This window comes from Mastigoproctus giganteus, chromosome 6, assembly GCF_048544385.1.
Source record: "Mastigoproctus giganteus isolate SK-2022 chromosome 6, ASM4854438v1, whole genome shotgun sequence".
NCBI classification, from domain to species: Eukaryota; Metazoa; Arthropoda; class Arachnida; order Uropygi; family Thelyphonidae; genus Mastigoproctus; species Mastigoproctus giganteus.
In genome coordinates, this window is record NC_143580.1 from 138,081,119 (window position 1) to 138,098,681 (window position 17,563).

General features: G+C 36.5%; 1 protein-coding gene across 2 annotated transcripts in view; it reads left to right on the forward strand.

Annotated features, from left to right (window-relative positions):
* UGP (UDP-glucose pyrophosphorylase) overlaps nt 1-17,563 on the forward strand; it is a 443,603-nt gene that overhangs the window by 151,520 nt on the left and 274,520 nt on the right. For both annotated transcript variants that reach the window (XM_090376515.1, XM_090376514.1), the window contains exons 13-14: nt 9,863-10,029; nt 10,860-10,964. In XM_090376515.1, the coding sequence (XP_090232641.1) occupies nt 9,863-10,029; nt 10,860-10,964 (272 nt within the window). The remainder of the gene's footprint in view (nt 1-9,862; nt 10,030-10,859; nt 10,965-17,563) is intronic.

The following is a 17,563-nucleotide window of genomic DNA, read 5'->3' on the forward strand; positions in this document are numbered from 1 at the left end:
GTCTTATTCATGCCTCTGAAATATTACATAGTGACTCTAGAGGTCTGTCTGTTATCTTTTATTTTGATATATTGTGTTCAGCCTATCTTTCCTTGCTTTTGTAAATGGATTAATATTTATTGATTCCAGTTTTTAAATTTTTAATTTTGATTCCAATTAAAATATATTTGTACTGCTTGCTCTTTTCCATCTGCATATCTCTGCTTTGATGGCCTTATTCATATGCACTTGTCAGAGGTACTTTTAGCTTTTGACCTATTGAATGTCCTTGTTTAATTTTATAAGACGTATCAATGTAGAAATCATTTTTTGTGCACTAACTGACTGATGTTTTGACATTTCTGATGAATCTCTTGCTGCATCTCACCATGAGGCTTCTCTTTATACCTTTTCTTTATATCTCTTTTCTTAGCAGTCTCCCTGGGATATAGATGAACAGATTGGAGGAGATTCTATACCTTGTAATACTCTCTTTTGAATACTTATTTTGATTGGCTCTTTGAATAGAGCAATTTGTATTGATCTCCCATTATTTTGATGCCTTTGATCAGCTGGATGTATGTTGGGTAGACGCCTCTTTTTCTTGCAGTGCTTTTAAGAATTTCATATTGTGTTCTACAGTGTCAAATATATACAGCTAAGCCTCGCATAACGCGAGTTCGATTAACGCGATATTCAGTTAACACTATTTGAAAAATGATACCACTTTTCACTTTACACGATGCAAATTTCCAGTTAACGCGATCTTTTTTTTTTTTATGCGATAGTTGAAAAAGATTTGAATCGCGCGTTAAGCTTACCGCGAGTCGTACGGTCAATAAACAAACATTTGCCTGCTGCCTGCCTCAGTGTGTTCCATCAACCATCGGAAGAAGACGTGTTTGTCTGCTACTAATAAAGTCAATGCAGACTTGCATTTAAAAATTCAAATTTTTAAATGAGCCAGATGAAAATGTTACCGCGAAGGAGATAACGGTAAAAGAATTAGATGAAATCTTTCGTATCGCATAGAACCTCAAACAAAAGGTTTGATGTTCTCTGCGATATTTATTTCGCCAGGGCCCAGAGAAGATTGTTGTCGGCTATTGGAAATTGATTGATGAAAAGAGAAAATCAACACTGTTCAAATATTTCCGCAACAGTAATTTCTTCATTGTGTATTTTATGTCAGAGGTTCCCAAAGTTTCTCGGTTCACGGTGCCTTTAATGTCTCAGTAATTTTTTCAAGGCGCACCCAGACCAAAAGAAATACCTAACAGTTTCGTTTAGTAGTTAGGTCCAAACAACTTAATAAGAAATGCTGAAACTGTGAACTACCTTGAGCTAGTAGTTTGCACGGTGTCCGACAGATGTCGAGTATCGCTGTGTTTCCCTCGAAAATTTAAAATATTCCGCGGCGCACAGTTTAAGAACCGCTGTTTTATGCAATAAACATTTAATTCCATAATTATTTTCATTATCTTTTACATTATATACAGTTAAAAAAATTATTTAAAAGGTATTTTTAAAATTCTTTATGGACATTCCAGAAGGTCAAGGACCAATTATAATTTTTCCTATTGGTTATGATATTCGATTAACGCGTTTCTGTTTTGCGTGATGCGCTCGCGGGATGAATTAATCGCGTTAGATCGAGGCCTGCCTGTATATATATATATTTAAGTGTATGAATAGAAGGCATAATGGCAGCTTAAATTCTCTGAATCATTCAGTGAGCTGTGTGAAGGATTGTGAAACTTCTTCGGGATGCAGCCTGTTATTCTCTTCCAGTGTGGTTGAAATTCAGTGTAATGTAGTTTTGGTCATTTTTTTGTAAATGTGAGAGAAGACATATTAGTTGATGGTTATTTATATCTTCGCCCTTGCCTTTCTTGAACGTAATAACTGGCTGGATGTTTTCCATTCAGTCAATAAACATTTTGCCCATGTCAGGACATCATGTTAACCTTTCTGCTAGGGCTTTGTAAAGTCATACCTCTGTCCTGGATGTCCTCAGTTTTTATCTAATCTAAGCTTGTATCTCTTCTTTTTTCCATTTTGTGAACTGCACACTTCCTCTCCTCTTCTAGTATGTATGGCACCTCTAATGTTTGACGTTCTTACCTGTTTACATGTTGGACTTTAACTTTTGATCTGAGGAGAACAGATTTTTCAAAGGTTTTGACTATGTCCCTCCCTCCTCATAGGTTGGTCTAACCACATTTTGATAAGTAAGTTGTGGGGATTAGCTGTGTTTTTTTTTCTCCTTTGCTAAGATTTTCCTTTGGGATTTGGAGATGTTTTTGTACTAGTCTTCAGTGATGTCTTCAAGTGTTTTGTTTTAGCTTTAGGAACTGCTTGTAGTCCTTATCTTTTTTGGTTGATTTCTGTGGTTACACATTGTTCTATTGCATTCATCCTTCCTTATTATGATGAATGTTTGAGAGAGAGTGATGGTCTTAACTTTGCTATCTGAGAAATATTTTCCTTGTAGTTTTTACATTCAAATTGTCTTGTAGTTAGTCATCATAGTCTGTTTCATTCCTGGTGAAATCCATTGTTTTTCAGTTTTCTTTTCGAAGAAGCTCTTCATGAGCTAGAGACCGCTGCTGCAAATTTTGCAACAAGCTTTTTGTCTCAGTAATTTCAGTTACCACTTCATTTTTTGTCTATTTTACATTTTCCTGATTTTTAACTGATCACATACTATTGTAAGTTTATCTGTGTCTTGATGAATCCTCTAATTGTTTTTAAGTGTTTCATATTTTCTGTTGAAGGTGTTGGCACACAACAAAGAGTGGTTTTTATGATTCTTTTCTTCCTGTCTGTGACTGGTCTTCCTCAGAAAAAATGACTTAATCAGCTTAGTCATTTTCATCTGAAAAATGAATTCTACTGCTTAACAGAAGTTTTAATTTTTTTTTTTTTTTTACAACTCAGCTACTGCAATTATGAATACAGGTGACCCCTTAAGCTTGGCTTCACAGTTAAGCGGTAGAGGTCTGTGCAACGTGGCTATTGCCGTGCTACCTTATTACATAATATGTAGTTGCTTTAGTGCAATAATTGAATTTATAGTGCCATTGTCAAAAGTGACTTTGTTATCAGTAAAGCTATTTTGTGGCACTTTGCAGTTTTGCAATCAGTCAAAATTTAGCCCCTCTACATTGTACCTACTTTTTTATTGCAATATATTTTTCATTATGTATCTTTCAACTCAGCAGTTTTCAGAAACAGTGTGACGTAATACTTGAACGACTCCTTAGTCAGCTTCAGTCTTTGCTAGTGACAATGTCAGTGGGAGTTTCCAAGCTGAGTGAAAAGTGATTTCATTGTGTGTGTTTTGTTATTTAGTGAATTTATATTTTATTTCCATAGTAACCCTAATGGCTTCAAAGTGTGCCTCTACATTCAAAAGTGATTCCGGGAAGAATAAATCCAGAAAAATTCTGTCTTTGCATGAGAAAATGATTACAGGCATACCTTACTTTAAGGCTCTTCGCTTTAGTTGTTATGAAATTTAACGACACATAGACTGCTAAGGCCATATTGTGTCTTTCTAATGGTTAATAGGAAATACTAACTTTATTGTAATAGCTGTTATATTTTATGGTATATTCCTATGTTATGTAGGAAGGCAAACAGTTCTGTTTTATAGGGTTATCTCCAAGAATCTGCAATAATGTTAGTGAAGGCTGTGCATTAGCACATGATGTAAAGCTGTTTGAGTGGATATTGAGATGGTGAGGACAGTCCACTAATAAATGACAAATAGTCAGTTGCACGTGACATGATGTGCATTGAGGAGCGCTGTCATTCGTTAATAGATAGAGGTGTGTGAGTTGGGTATGCCCAATTCTTAGCCTTCCCACAATTACTTCTTTTCGTCTGCTTTTCTGAAAGCTGGGAGAGCCACAGCTTTGGATCTGGTTTTATTCAGTAAAGTTTGTTCCCCGGATAACCTCTCCAGATTGTTGACCAACTATTGTAGCATGCTTTATGGATGATTGGTTTGAAATCGTTATATGAAACTTAAAGTCTTTAAAATAGAAGTATCTGGTTGTTTGGCTGCAAGATATGCTTTTTCATTTCCTGCTATCCTACAATGCCCTGGGATTCAGCAGAATGTCACAATTTGGTTTGACTGATTACATGCAAGTAATTTAGAATGTATTTCTTTAATTACAGGGTGAGAGGAGTTGGTATTACTGCTTATGGCGGAGACAGCACTGAGCGAGTCAGTGTATATTAAAGCAGATGGAATTAGAAGTTCAATAATGTGATCCAGAGCTAAGTTTATAGCATCAAGCTCAACAGTGAAGATACTGCATTCTACTGGTAATGAGACAGAAGTGGTGAATGATGGGAATATTGCCGCAGCATGAGACCTACTTGAATCTTAGTTTTTGATCTATCTGTGTAGATTTCACAGGCCTGTGAATGAGAAAGAGAATAGGTTGCATGTAGCTGTGCAATATTAGAAGGAGACAGGGTGTTCTTTCTCCATTGTTGAAAATAGCCATCATATATTGCACAGATATTTGTCCAGGGTGGATCTGGTGGTGTCGTGTCCTGATTTCTGATATTACTGATTTCTATATTCCATGATTGAGCCAGTTCCTTAAATCTAAGTGGAGCAGATCAGTTTTCATTTGGTTTACTGTTGTAAAATGCCTCCCATTCAGTATTGTACAGACATCTCCAACTAGGGTGAGAGGGAAGACTGTGGATTTTTGTGGCATACATCAGAAGCAATGTTTTTCTCCAAAGATGTAAGGGAGGTTCATCTGATCAATTTTAAAAAGTTTTATTTCATTGTTTTACTACTTTTTTTCAGCATGCAGTTTTATTTTAAATTTAGGTAGGAATTCATTTCGATTTCATAATGGAAGCGTATACCCAATTAAGTTTCTGTTGTTTCCATAATTTAGTATTGATTTTTTTGGGGTTTAGTTTGCTTTCATCATGTTTTCTTTCAACATAGGAGCCCTTTACATTTATGATAGGGGCACTAACTCGCTGTCACTCAATTGGATCAATTGAACAAGAGGTGAGAAATTATGGAGGAAGTCAGTTTCATTGTTCGTTTTTGAAATCCCCATTCCAGCAAAAATTTGCATAGAAAAATATTACTTCCATGATGTTTTTAGTTGGAATACATTTTAAATTAAAACGTGAAATTGTTAATTTATTTTAAAAATAAATTATACCATTTGTAACACAGATTATGGTTTTAATTTCCTACACAAAATGTTTCAGAACCTAACCCCTGTTTTTCCATAACAACAGTATCCCGCTGAATGTGGAATCGCCGTGTGCGAACATTGGTCAGAACGTAACCCCCACACTCGGTGGGAATCACCTTATAATAATTTAATTTGTAGCATTTATAGTTTTTTTTTTTGAGCAGAAAAAAAATTCAGTGAGAAATAATTGTGTAATAGTTTGATTGATTTTTTTTTTTTTTTTTTTTTTTTTCGGCTGGTGCAGAAAAAGCCACAGGCTTCCTTGCGACATATGGCTAATAATAATAATAAAATAAAATAAATATGTAGTCTGGCTTCTAATCTTTGCATATATAAGAAAATTGACCTTCATGACTACTTAATTAAGGATCAGCAACTTTATGGCATGCTTTCCAAAAGTAACATTAAAGATATCTTAAATTGCACCATGAAATGATTTCATTTAATTGTCTGAACATGGCATTGCCAGAAAGACAGGCAAGTACACTCATATTACAGTTTCCTTTTGAAATGAGGCTTGCTGAATGCATTTCAGAAATCTCTACAATTTTAAAAATTGGGACAGTAAATCAGAGTGTCTTATAATGGGGATTTTAATTTCCCAGAAATTGACTGGAATTTGTGGGTTGGTCACTCACACACTAGCAAGGCTTTTGTGGATTTATTGGATGATTGTTTTCTACAGCATCATGTTCGGGAGGCAACTAGAGGGAGTAATACTCTTGATCTGATTATCAGTAGAAATTCTTCATGCATTAAGAATCTGCAGATAAAGGAACCACTAGGTGTCAATGATCACATTGTGCTGAAGTGGGATATACTCAAAGAGGTAACTACCATCAAGGATAAAGGGAAGGGTTTTTGCTTTCGTAAAGGTGACTGCGGTGCTCTGAAACAGTATTTAAATTCTGTATGGTAGGACCAACTGATGATGTTACCAGCAAATTCAAAATTGGAAGCATTCAAAGAATTAATCTTGGAAGCTACTAGGCTTTTCACACCAACTAAAAAATATTGTTCAAGATTTAGGCCTAAATGGATGTCAGATGAACTAATTAGAGATGTGACAGAGAAGAAAAATGCATGGGACACATATAAAATAACAGGTGACACAGAAGCCTATGATAGATATAAGCTGGTCTGTAACCAAGTCATAAAGGAGGTTAGGCAGACGAAGGTAGACTATGAGAAATCTTTGGCAAAGGATGCAAAGAAAAACAGCAAAGAGTTCTTTACTTATGTAAACTCTAGAAGGAAGGGAATGAATCAGATTGGTCCACTTGATATTGATGGTTCAACTGCTGACAATCCTGCTCAGGTAGCTAACAAACTAAATGAATATTTCGCATCTGCATTTGCACATGAGGAGTTATTCAGGGAGGGGAATGCCAGAGGTGTATTAAACTCTGGCAGTAAGCTAGATAATCTTGTAATAACTGAGAGTAAAGTGGAGGAGAAATTGTTGAAGATAAACATAAGAAAGGCACCTGGGCTGGATGGAATCTAGTCAGTTATATTAACGGAGGTGGCAAAGGAAGAAAGCAAACCCTTAGCCATAATTATGAGAGCTTCCTTGGACTCAGGGGAGGTACCCATGGACTGGAGCTGTGCAAATGTGACCCCAATCCACAAAGGAGGATCAGAGGGAGACACAGCTAATTACAGACCTGTTAGTTGAATTTCTGCTCCAGGAAATTAATTGAGGCACTTGTTAAAGAAGTATTGCAGGATCATCTAGACAAGATTTCAGTTATAGCTCGGACACAGCACTGGTTTGTTAAGAGGAAGTCTTGTCTGACCAATTTTATTGGATACTATGATGTAGTCAGAAAGTCACAAATGATGTAGTCACAAAAGAATAACTTTTATATCATATATTTGGCTCTTAGAAAGGCCTTTGATACTGTTGCCTGTGTACTTGGTAGCAGTACCCGTCACGGAGTGGAATCCCCCAATCAGGGGTTAATAATATAAGAGCAATAATAATAATAATAATATTCTTTATTACCCACTAATGAAATGAACCGATCCTTTGCCAAGGCAATGCCAAATATGTCAAGAGTCTTTTTCTTGTCAGAGTAGATTGTGTGTGTGATTCTCCAAAAATTCCTAGCAAACTTTTTTTTTTTTTTGGTAGGGCAGAGGAATTTTCTTTCACACACTGCTGTCCACAAGTGTTGCTGTGATCCTGGCAGTTAGACAACTTATGGCCTAAGATATTTGTCATGGGACAAATATCTTAGGCTATAAGATTATATAAGATAAGATATTTGTCATGGGACAAATATCTTAGGCTATGAATAGTAAAAACGTAGGTCACAATAAAAACCTTTCTCCAAGATGAAAGCTTTAACCATGCACAATGAGTTTTAATGTATTGCTTTAGCATTTGGCTGAGAACTAAATTTGCTGATCCTTGGATGTGTTACTGGATTGTCCTGTTTTTCCTAAACATAGCTGGAAAAATGGATGGTGCAAGATTTGTGAGGTTAAACTCTAAATAAATGTAATATTTTATGCTCTTCCTTTTCTGCCTCTTTCTTGTAGATGCTTGTAGAAGTTCGTGATTATGGATACAGCATACTAGTAATTTGATACAGTCGCTTAAATTAATAGGCCTGAATTTTAGTGTTTATTTGCTAATTATGGCTTATTATGCGAGTTATAGGTGGGGAACATTATGATGAGAGGTAGCAAAGGTTTGTTTTTATAGGGAACTCCCAGTTACGGACAGATGCTTCACTCCCAAGGCACATTGGAGTGAACAGTGTTATTTCAGAGAATAGAGGGCAACTCTGAGGGGAAGAGGAATAATTTAAAAGTGACTGGTATGTTAGACTGGTACCAATCAAACCATGCTATAGCAGGAAACAGCTGTATTATGTCTTAACTGTTATAAAACTTGAGCATTAAAAATTTTATATACTTACTGACAGCTAAATATTTTGAATATTTTTTATTATTATTTTAATGATTTTTGTTAGGCAGGAAAGGGCAATTTTGTTTCTAGAATATTTCTTCAGTGAGCTTCTTCTCTCTTTCTCTTATCACTGAAAAACAGTTTAAAGTAAACTTATACAGTTTTTTTCAGTTTTAGGAAATTTTCCATATTATTAAAATTACTACGAAGGTGTATCAAAAATTCATACCCTGAACTAGATAAAGCATCATCAGGAAGATGCCGTTTTTAATATAAGTTGTCTACATATTCAATAATTAACATGTGAAATTTCATTCCAGTAGCTGATCGTACACCAGAGGTGGAGCCTGGAATCTGCGGAAGGACTCTAAGGTTGACAAAATGGAGTATCGAGCAGTGATCGAGTTCCTGCATTTGCAGGGCAAAAAAGCTCGGGAATTTGATGAAGAAATGAAAGCTGTGTATGGGCAGAATTGTCCATCCTATTACACTGTAAAAAAGTGGAAACTGGAGTTCCAGTGCAGTTGTCTTTGATGAGCCAAGAGAAGGAAGGCCATCCAAAGACAGTGAGACGGTTACAAAGGTTGAGCAGCTGGTGCTGAGTGATAGATGTGTGACAATGAATTTCATCACAAATGCAGTGGGAATTAGTTATGGGTCTACGTACAGAATTTTACATGACCATCTGCACATGTCTAAGGTCTCCGCACGATGGGTTCCAAGATTGCTGAAGCCTTTGCAGAAGCAGTGTCGAATGCAATGTTCTCGCCAGCTATTGGATTTGTGTAATGCAGATGTTGGGAACTTTTTTGATTGGTTGGTGACAGATTACGAATGCTGGGTGTACCAATATGATCCAGAGACTAAAGACATATCAAAGCAGTGGAAGCACACCTCCTCCCCACCTCCCAAAAAGGCAAAGACCACCCCATCTGCGAAGAATGTGATGTTGTCCATGTTTTGCCATTAAACAACTGATCATAGATGAAAGAAATGTGTTACTATACATGAAGGGTACATAGAAAAGGATTAAAATTCCTCTGAAGTTTCATCTTTCTATGGCACCTCCATAGCCAGGTGGGCAGGAGCAGCAGTGCATAGCATACACTTCTTGATTAGACCGGGGTTCGAGCTCATGACCACCAAATACGGAGGATGCGGAAAGGTCAGGAATGACCACTGCATATCCCCGGAGCAATATGGCCTTCGTTGCTAATGCTCCTAAAAACCAAATAACAAACAAACAAATCATCTTTCTAGGGCTATTATTTCTAGGTAAGGGTACACACTTTTTGATACCCCCTCGTATATATGTTAAATAACTGCTGTAACAAGATATATAGATTTTTGACAGCTTTATGGATTTTGAATAAGAAAAGAAATTATCTGTAGTGCATGTTAATAATTAGATTTTGAAACCTGAGCCTTAATCAAATTTGGAAATATAGGTTATCTTTGGAAGGGAAGTTAAACATTATGCATTTAGATGGTATGGTGGTTATTGTCAGATTTACAAACTTTGTCATATTTCGAAATATGATTTCATAATTTCTTGATTACTTTTGCTTTTTTTTCCTTATTAAACTGTACATTTTTAAAACATTTCCCTTAATTCCTCCAAAATCCTATTTGGCAGTTATTGACATACTGTATAGCTTTACATATTCTTCATTACCCAATTCTCAGTTTAACTTTCTATTTTTTTGTCCTTTCTTAGGTATAAATGTTCCCAGAAGCCGTTTTCTTCCAGTCAAAAAAACTTCTGATCTTCTTCTAGTAATGAGCAATTTATATCTTATGAAAAATGGTACTCTTATGATGAGTCCCCAAAGGGCATTTCCAAGTGTTCCACTAGTTAAATTAGGAGACAACCATTTTTCTAAAGTAAGATGTGAATTTGAATGGTGTGGCATGTACAGTAATTGTTGTATTTTTATTAAGATAAAATTATTTCTGAATAAGAAATAAATTAAAAATCATTTGCATACTTCACTGATTCTAGGATTCAATATTTAATGTAAATAAAGACTGAAAATTTGCATGTCGTGGGAGCTTGTAATTTGGTAATCACTGTTTGTTTAGTCACTATAATTTGGTAATCATATTTCACCTTCTCTCTCTCTCTCTCTCTCTGCCTGCCTGCCTGCCCGCCATGTGTGAGACTTGCGATACCATTTTAACAGCCCGTCTTATACTTACTTCAGAAATGGCATCATTCATTGGTATCATTCATTGAACTAAAATTAATATAATTTTTAATTGAATAAAGGATTTGCCTTATTAATAATATTAATCAATTAAAAATTGATAATCATATTTAATTAATGTTTTCAATATATATTATATATATATTTTTTTTAAATAAAATTGAAGGTTTAGTGCAAATTTTATAAAAATTGAAGAAATTTGATCAAAACAACAAAATTTTCTTCTAGATTGATTCTATTAAAAAGACATTTGTAAGCATTGCATATACAGATTAATAACAGTTTGAGTAAGCTTATTTCTCAAGTGGATAAGAGCAGCTTTTATTTATTCTTTTTAGAGTCTGGTTCAAGAAACTGGTTAATATCATTTCAGCACTCCCTAATATCTAGGAATTTTTCAGTTTAAAATGCAGTATTGTTACTTTTCTGTGTATTAAAATTATAATTTTTAATACTTTGAACAATTTTGTAAATTGTTCCAAAATTGTTTGTGCTTGTTCATTTTAGGTGAGAGAATTCTTGAAAAGGTTTGCAAGTATACCTGATATGTTGGAACTTGATCATTTAACTGTTTCTGGTGATGTAACCTTTGGAAGAGGTGTTTCATTAAAAGTAAGTTTCATTATTTTATGGCATAATAATTTAATTTTTTTAAAATTAGGTGGAATATGATTGCTATTGTAAAATCAAAGTTGTTCCTTATTTAGTTTTCATCTTATTCTAATGTTAAAAACTAAGCAGATTTTTTTTTTCATAGAACAGTAAAACTTCATTATTTCCCAAGGTACAAGGAACAAAAATTTTAACTTTGAATTATCCAGTTTTTCTTACAGGTTGTCAGTTATTCAGTATTGCTATGCATGCTGAAGACATCAACGACATATTGGTATAAAAACAATGGCTTTTGCTGAACTTTCAGCATTTGCACAAAATGATATACAAGATATCACTAACTCTGTGTTGCATTTTGATCCTGTGTCATATTGTTCTTCCACTTTACAAGTATAAAGTACCTTCATACCTGTCTCCTCTTCACAATGAATTTTGAGATTCACAGAAGTTATATAACATTCATGGATGCTGGAGCATTTTAAAATTCAGTCCAGCAGTATATTAACATGCTTCATATCTAAAGCAACAATAATGATTTGTATTTAGGGAGTAACATGTGGAGTCATGCTGTGCAAACCAACAATATACTTACAAAACTGCATGTTTTTATAAATGCCATAGCAGCCAGGATGCATGATCATCCTGGCTGCTATGGCATTTATTTTATTGTTTGCGATGAAATTGTCCTCATATTGCAATAAATCTTTATCACAATGTCATTGCTGTGAAAATACTTTTATTGACTTTTGCAGAGTGTATACATATAGTAATAGAATTCGGCATATAGAGGGCAAGGAAGCCACAGGCTTTTGCTGCACTAGCAAAAAAAAACAAACCAAGTAGATAAGAAAACACAAATTATATGCTTCCCTCCTCACACAGGTACATATATAGCTGACCTTTGAATTTATTCAAACTGTTAGTGAACTACCTGTGAGGATATTGATTACTACCTGGGTAGTAATCAGTGGATGCTGCTCTTCGTGGAATAATGTTATTAGTGGAGTCCTACATTGTTCGGTGTTGGATCCACTGTTGTGTTGTATATTTATCAATGATATTGATGAAGGTATATCAGGCTTAATGTCGAAGTTTGCAGATGATACAAAGGTTGGCAGGGTTGTTAATGACAGCAATGGCAGTGTGCTACTGCAACAGGATCTAGATAATTTGGGCAGATGGGCTAAGAAGTGGCAACTGAAGTTTAACCTTGACAAATGCAAAGTACTGCATATGGGTAGAAGTAACCCCAGAGAAACGTACCAACTGTGTGGTGCTACACTTAAGGTGGTAGAAAACGAAAAAGACCTGGGAGTAATTGTGCAGTCAGATATGAAGTTTTCTGAGCAATGCAGACAGGCTGCCAGGGCAGGTCATGGGGTTTTGTCAATGATATATAGGAATTTTGCTAGCAGGGAGAAGGAGTTGATTGTCCCTCTGTATAAGGTAATGGTCAGGCCATGCCTTGAGTATTGCGTACAGGTCTGGAGGCCTCATTTTAGGAAGGATGTAGATTTGCTTGAGCATGTACAGAGAAGGGCAACAAGGTTAGTGAGGAGAATGAAGGGATCCTCTTACCAAGAGAGGCTTAAGTTCTGCAAATTGCAGTGGCTGGAGACTAGGCACCTGCGCGGTGATCTGATTGAGGTGTATAAGGCCCTTAAATGGGTTGAGCACGCTGAATTCTGATGGGATCCTTCCACTTGTTCAGATTACGAACCTAAGGGGGCATAAATTCAAGTTAAGAAAGGACAGATGTAGAATAGATGTGCGGAAATTTGCCTTTAGCCAGCGGGTGGTTAATTGCTGGAACAAACTTCCATCTGTCGTGGATAGGTTGAATAAATTTAAGGAGGAACTGGACAGGCATTTGGAGAGAATGGCGTGATTTTTTTTTTTTTTGGCTGATGCTGCATAAGCTCATACACGTGCTTTCTTGCATCACATGCCACTACTACTACTACAATTGTTCCAGCTATCAGTGACTCACTGGCTAAAAGAAAACTCCTTACAATCTAATCTAAACCTCAAGCCCTGTAATTTTAATTTATGATCCCTAGTTCTGGAATTCTTCATGACAGTGAAAATCCTTCCTTCATTTTACTAATCCCTCTCAGAGCTTTGTAAACCTCAATCAGGTCATCTCTGAGATGGTTGCCAAACTCTGTATTCCCACCTAATCGAACTCTTTCCTCATGCATTCGTCCTTCTGCCAACTTCACCATTCGAGTTGCTCATGTTTGGACCCATTAAAGAAGCTCAATGTCTTTTTTTAGATGAGGTCTCCATATTTGAACACAGTAATCCATATGTGGTCTTACAATTGCCTTATACAGTGGGATTACATATATATATATATTTTTTTTTTTTCATTATCATTTTAAGTATGTTGAAAATCTTCTAGTAAGTGCTTTTGTCTCATATCTTTGTTTCTAAGTAATTGTAGATCACAGCATTGAAAGTAGCTTTTCAAATTATAGGAGATCACTGCTGTCAGCCATTGATTTTTTTTTTTTTTTTTGGCTTATACAAGCAATATTTCTTGCCATTCAGATCCATCAGTGAAATTGAATCAAATGGCACAAATAGATGTAGAAGATAAGGTTACAAATGAATAAGTAACAAGTCTTTCTACACTTTTTTCTGAATTTTTTTTTATAATTTAACAATTTTTAAGTATAGTTGTAATCGAACAAGTTTGTTTTGCATCACGTTAGTTCCTAGTAAAATCATGGTGATTTTTCTATGAACTAACATGATGAAATGCACTAACTTGTTTAATTAGTGAATTTTCTGTAGTCGGAAGCTAAAACCTTTTTAGTCTGTACAGTTGTAAATAATTTATTTTATATTTTTTAAAATTTTGATGTGATTTTTGATAGTGATTGCGCTACTTGTGAACATTGAAATTTACAGTAATAGTAAATCCTTACCTAACAGCAGAATTGCAGCTCATTAAATATTATTAAAAGGATCATGAGAGTTATCCTCATCACCTGTATTCAGAGGGGTCTAAATGAATTCAGACCCCTCTGAATATACGTGATGAGGATAACTCTCGTCTGTATGAATTCAGACACCTCTCCCATCCCTGTTAATGGCTGTTGCACTCTGAAGGATAAATTTTAAGCTCTTGAGCTATTGCTGAATTCTGTGTGAATGATCAATGATAATTACACCTTCTGAAAAAATTTAGGGATTTTTCTCCTAAAAACAGATTTTTTGTAATCAACTGACTCTAGTGCTCTTATCTGCCCATGCCTCATCCTCCAAATGGGTTCTTTAAACAAGCACTTGACTCCTTACATAACATTTTCCACAATCCAGACATTTGATCTCATATAGTTCCACTTGTATCCTTGATAGGTATAGGATCATTTACCCTTGACACAACAGCATGCAGGTTTTACCTTAATAGTTGCACAAACAAGGCTGAAAAGCTCATATTATCCTCAAGATTCATTCTTTTAGCCTAGATAGTAAGGAATATGTGCAGTGGCAACAGGTTGAAATGCCCCCCCCCCAAACAAAACATATTTGTCCAGAATCCTCTGGAGAGTAGTCATGCTTTCAGAAGTCCATTGACTCCTCCAGTCCATCATCAACAGGTGGAATAGCACCTGTTGATGATGGGTGCTACAGGTAGAATAGGCTTTATTGAATAAGGCCTTAATTGTGCTATTCTTATGAGTGTTGACTTGTGTGATGTAGTGTGTGCATATTGCCGTAACACTCTGTGTAAGGCCCTGAGTACTAAGCTATCTCACTCACCCTAGAAAAAACACTAGTGTGATATCTAGTGTTTTTTCTAGGATGACTACTAGCCTGTTTTCATAAACCCTTCTCTGCTTACTGCTGTTCACTTGCAACGTTGCTGCCAATTCCTCTAGCAACATTACTGCTACTTCTGCTAGCATCGCACTCTTCTCTTTTGATTGCTTGGTCACTGGTGGGCACCATTCCTGCCTCCACACGGCGGGGCCAGTAACCTGAGGAACATTGAATCCTCAGGGTGAAAAGAAGTATAAATGGGCATTAATGATTTCCCATGATTAAAACCGAAGAGCTCTCAACATGACAATCATGAAACCGATCATGACTTCTCGCTGTTGAAAAGGCTAAAAAAGGGATGCAAACAAGCGGGAATCTCCAGCTTTCCTGATATCCATTCTCTGTCGGCACAACCTGTTAGCAATCTTTCCCCTGTCATCGTACAACGTTGCAGATGCAGACTGGGTCAAAAATTCTTACCGGGGAAAACAAACAATGTATCGGAGCTCAGATTGTAATATTGAAAATCATATCGGCCTCTGTCCTCTGGACCACCAGGGTTTCCCCGATAAGTCTTATGGCCAGTCCACCCTTGCAACGATGCCTTGAAAATGCTGCAGCATCGCTGAAAATGGTGAAACAGCTCCAATCTGGGGACTTGTTAATAGAGACCTCTCACCTAAGACACTAAGCTACTGTTAAGACTCTCTTCTTTAAGAGGAATTCCAATTCATGTCGCCCCACTTAACATGCTGAATTCTTTCAAGTGATCTATTAAATGTTTCTAAAGAAGAAATTGTCCAGGAACTAAAGGATTAAAATGTAACACAGGCAAAAAGAATCACAGTATGAAAAGATTCAGTGTTGGCATTCGAGGTGAGCGGATGCGCTTCGTCAGGGCTCCTCAGTTAAGTGGATTGGATTACTGTTGATTAGTGCTTTTAAATATTTGATTTATATAGATATTGTTGGATTATTTTGTTATAGGTTTTCCTGTAACAGTTTGATTTTAATAATATTATAGATATAATTTTTTTAAAGTTAATTTTCATTGATATTTAGCTAATTTTATAATGGTAGTTATGAGATCTGCCTTAAACACGTCACAGAGCATCGTGACTCACACGGAAATAGCCGATGGCGATTTACGGGTGAGTCATGATTTAATCTGTTGCAGAACCTGTGGAATGTTTTCGAAGGTCGACCTGGTGACTAACCATAGCTCACCTGGGAATTCTTTTCTTTGAGATCGATGTAAGGAGTGCACCGATCTTAAATTACAATTTGGTGCACTGATGGAACAATTTGAGTCCCTGAAAAAAAACGAGTGCTTGCCCTCGAGGGCGCCTCCGTAGCCAGGTGGAAAGGAGCAGCAGTGCATAGCACATGCTTCTTGATTAGACCGAGGTTCGAGCCCGTCACCACCAAATACGGAGGATGCGGAAAGGTCAGGGAATGACCACCGCATATCCCGGAGCAATATGGCCTTAGTTGCTAATGCTCTTAAAAACCAAATAACTAACTAACTAGCTGCCCTCGAGAATAATGCATCTGGGAGCTCGTCAGGGACTCAAGACTCCAGCAATCAACCAAATGATGCACATCCGATTCAGGCCTCAAAACAGAAAAACCAAGTGCAAACTACTCTGGTTAAAAAGGACGGGGAATATTTTTTGTAATAAGGTTAGGTGGAGTAGAAACAGGGTATGTCTGCCGGGAGCAACTATTAATGATGTCACCAACAGATTGTCAGATTTTAAGGGGGGTAAAGAGAATATTATTATTCATGTGGGGACTAATGACATTAAACGTACACACTCTGACGATTTGTTGGAAAAATACAGGACCATGCTGAGGAAATGCCACGAGCTAGGCCACAATGTCTGTGTGTCTGCAATTCTGCCCAGACACGATAGGAGGGATTATATTTTAAAAGCCTTGTGGATTAACTCAAGACTTGAAGGACTCTGCAAGGCTTTAGGGGGGAAATTTCTATCAGCATGGCTCACACTTGTAGGTAGAAGGAATTTGTTTTGTAGAGACCGGATACACTTAAACAAAGGTGGTGCAAACATTTTTGCCAGTATTATTGAGGATACCTTAAAGGTTCACGGAAACTGCTAGTTAGGGGAGATGTGGGTAATACTGACACGCGTTTATCTGATAATATTGGTCAAAGTAACTCTTGCACATACCTTAAAAGTTCTTATCTGTTACCCCAACTGGACATATTATCTAGATGTTCTGGGGGCAGAAACGTTTCAAGTGAGCGGGTAGCTAATGCCAGGGAAGAGAGCCTAAAAAACTTCAAGGGTTGTGTTAGGGTTGTTAAATATACAAGAACAGTAAGTCTTAATTGTTTATATAGTAATGTTAGAAGTGTTGTCAATAAAATGAGTGAATTCGAACTGCTGGTTAAAACAAGTAACGTGGACATAATAGGGCTTATGGAGATGTGGTGCCACCCGGAAATTGGGGATGATGAGTTTCAGTACGGCTTGTATAATGTATTTAGGAAGGATAGGGTAGATAGAAGGGGTGGTAGGGTAATGCTTCTTATCAGAAGCAGCCTGAGTGCGACGATAGCTTTCCCAGATTCAGATGTTTCACATGCTAGTATAGAATCTGTATGGTGTGAGATAGTTGGAAACAAAGGTATAATGCGAGTAGGAGTAATCTATAGACCAGGTGATTGTGAAGATAATGACGAAAGCCTCTACATGCAAATGGAATGGGCAAGTAAGCGTCAATGTCTTATTATGGGTAATTTCAATTTGCCTCTAATTGATTGGAGTAAATGGGAAGGAAACTCGACATGGGGAACAAAA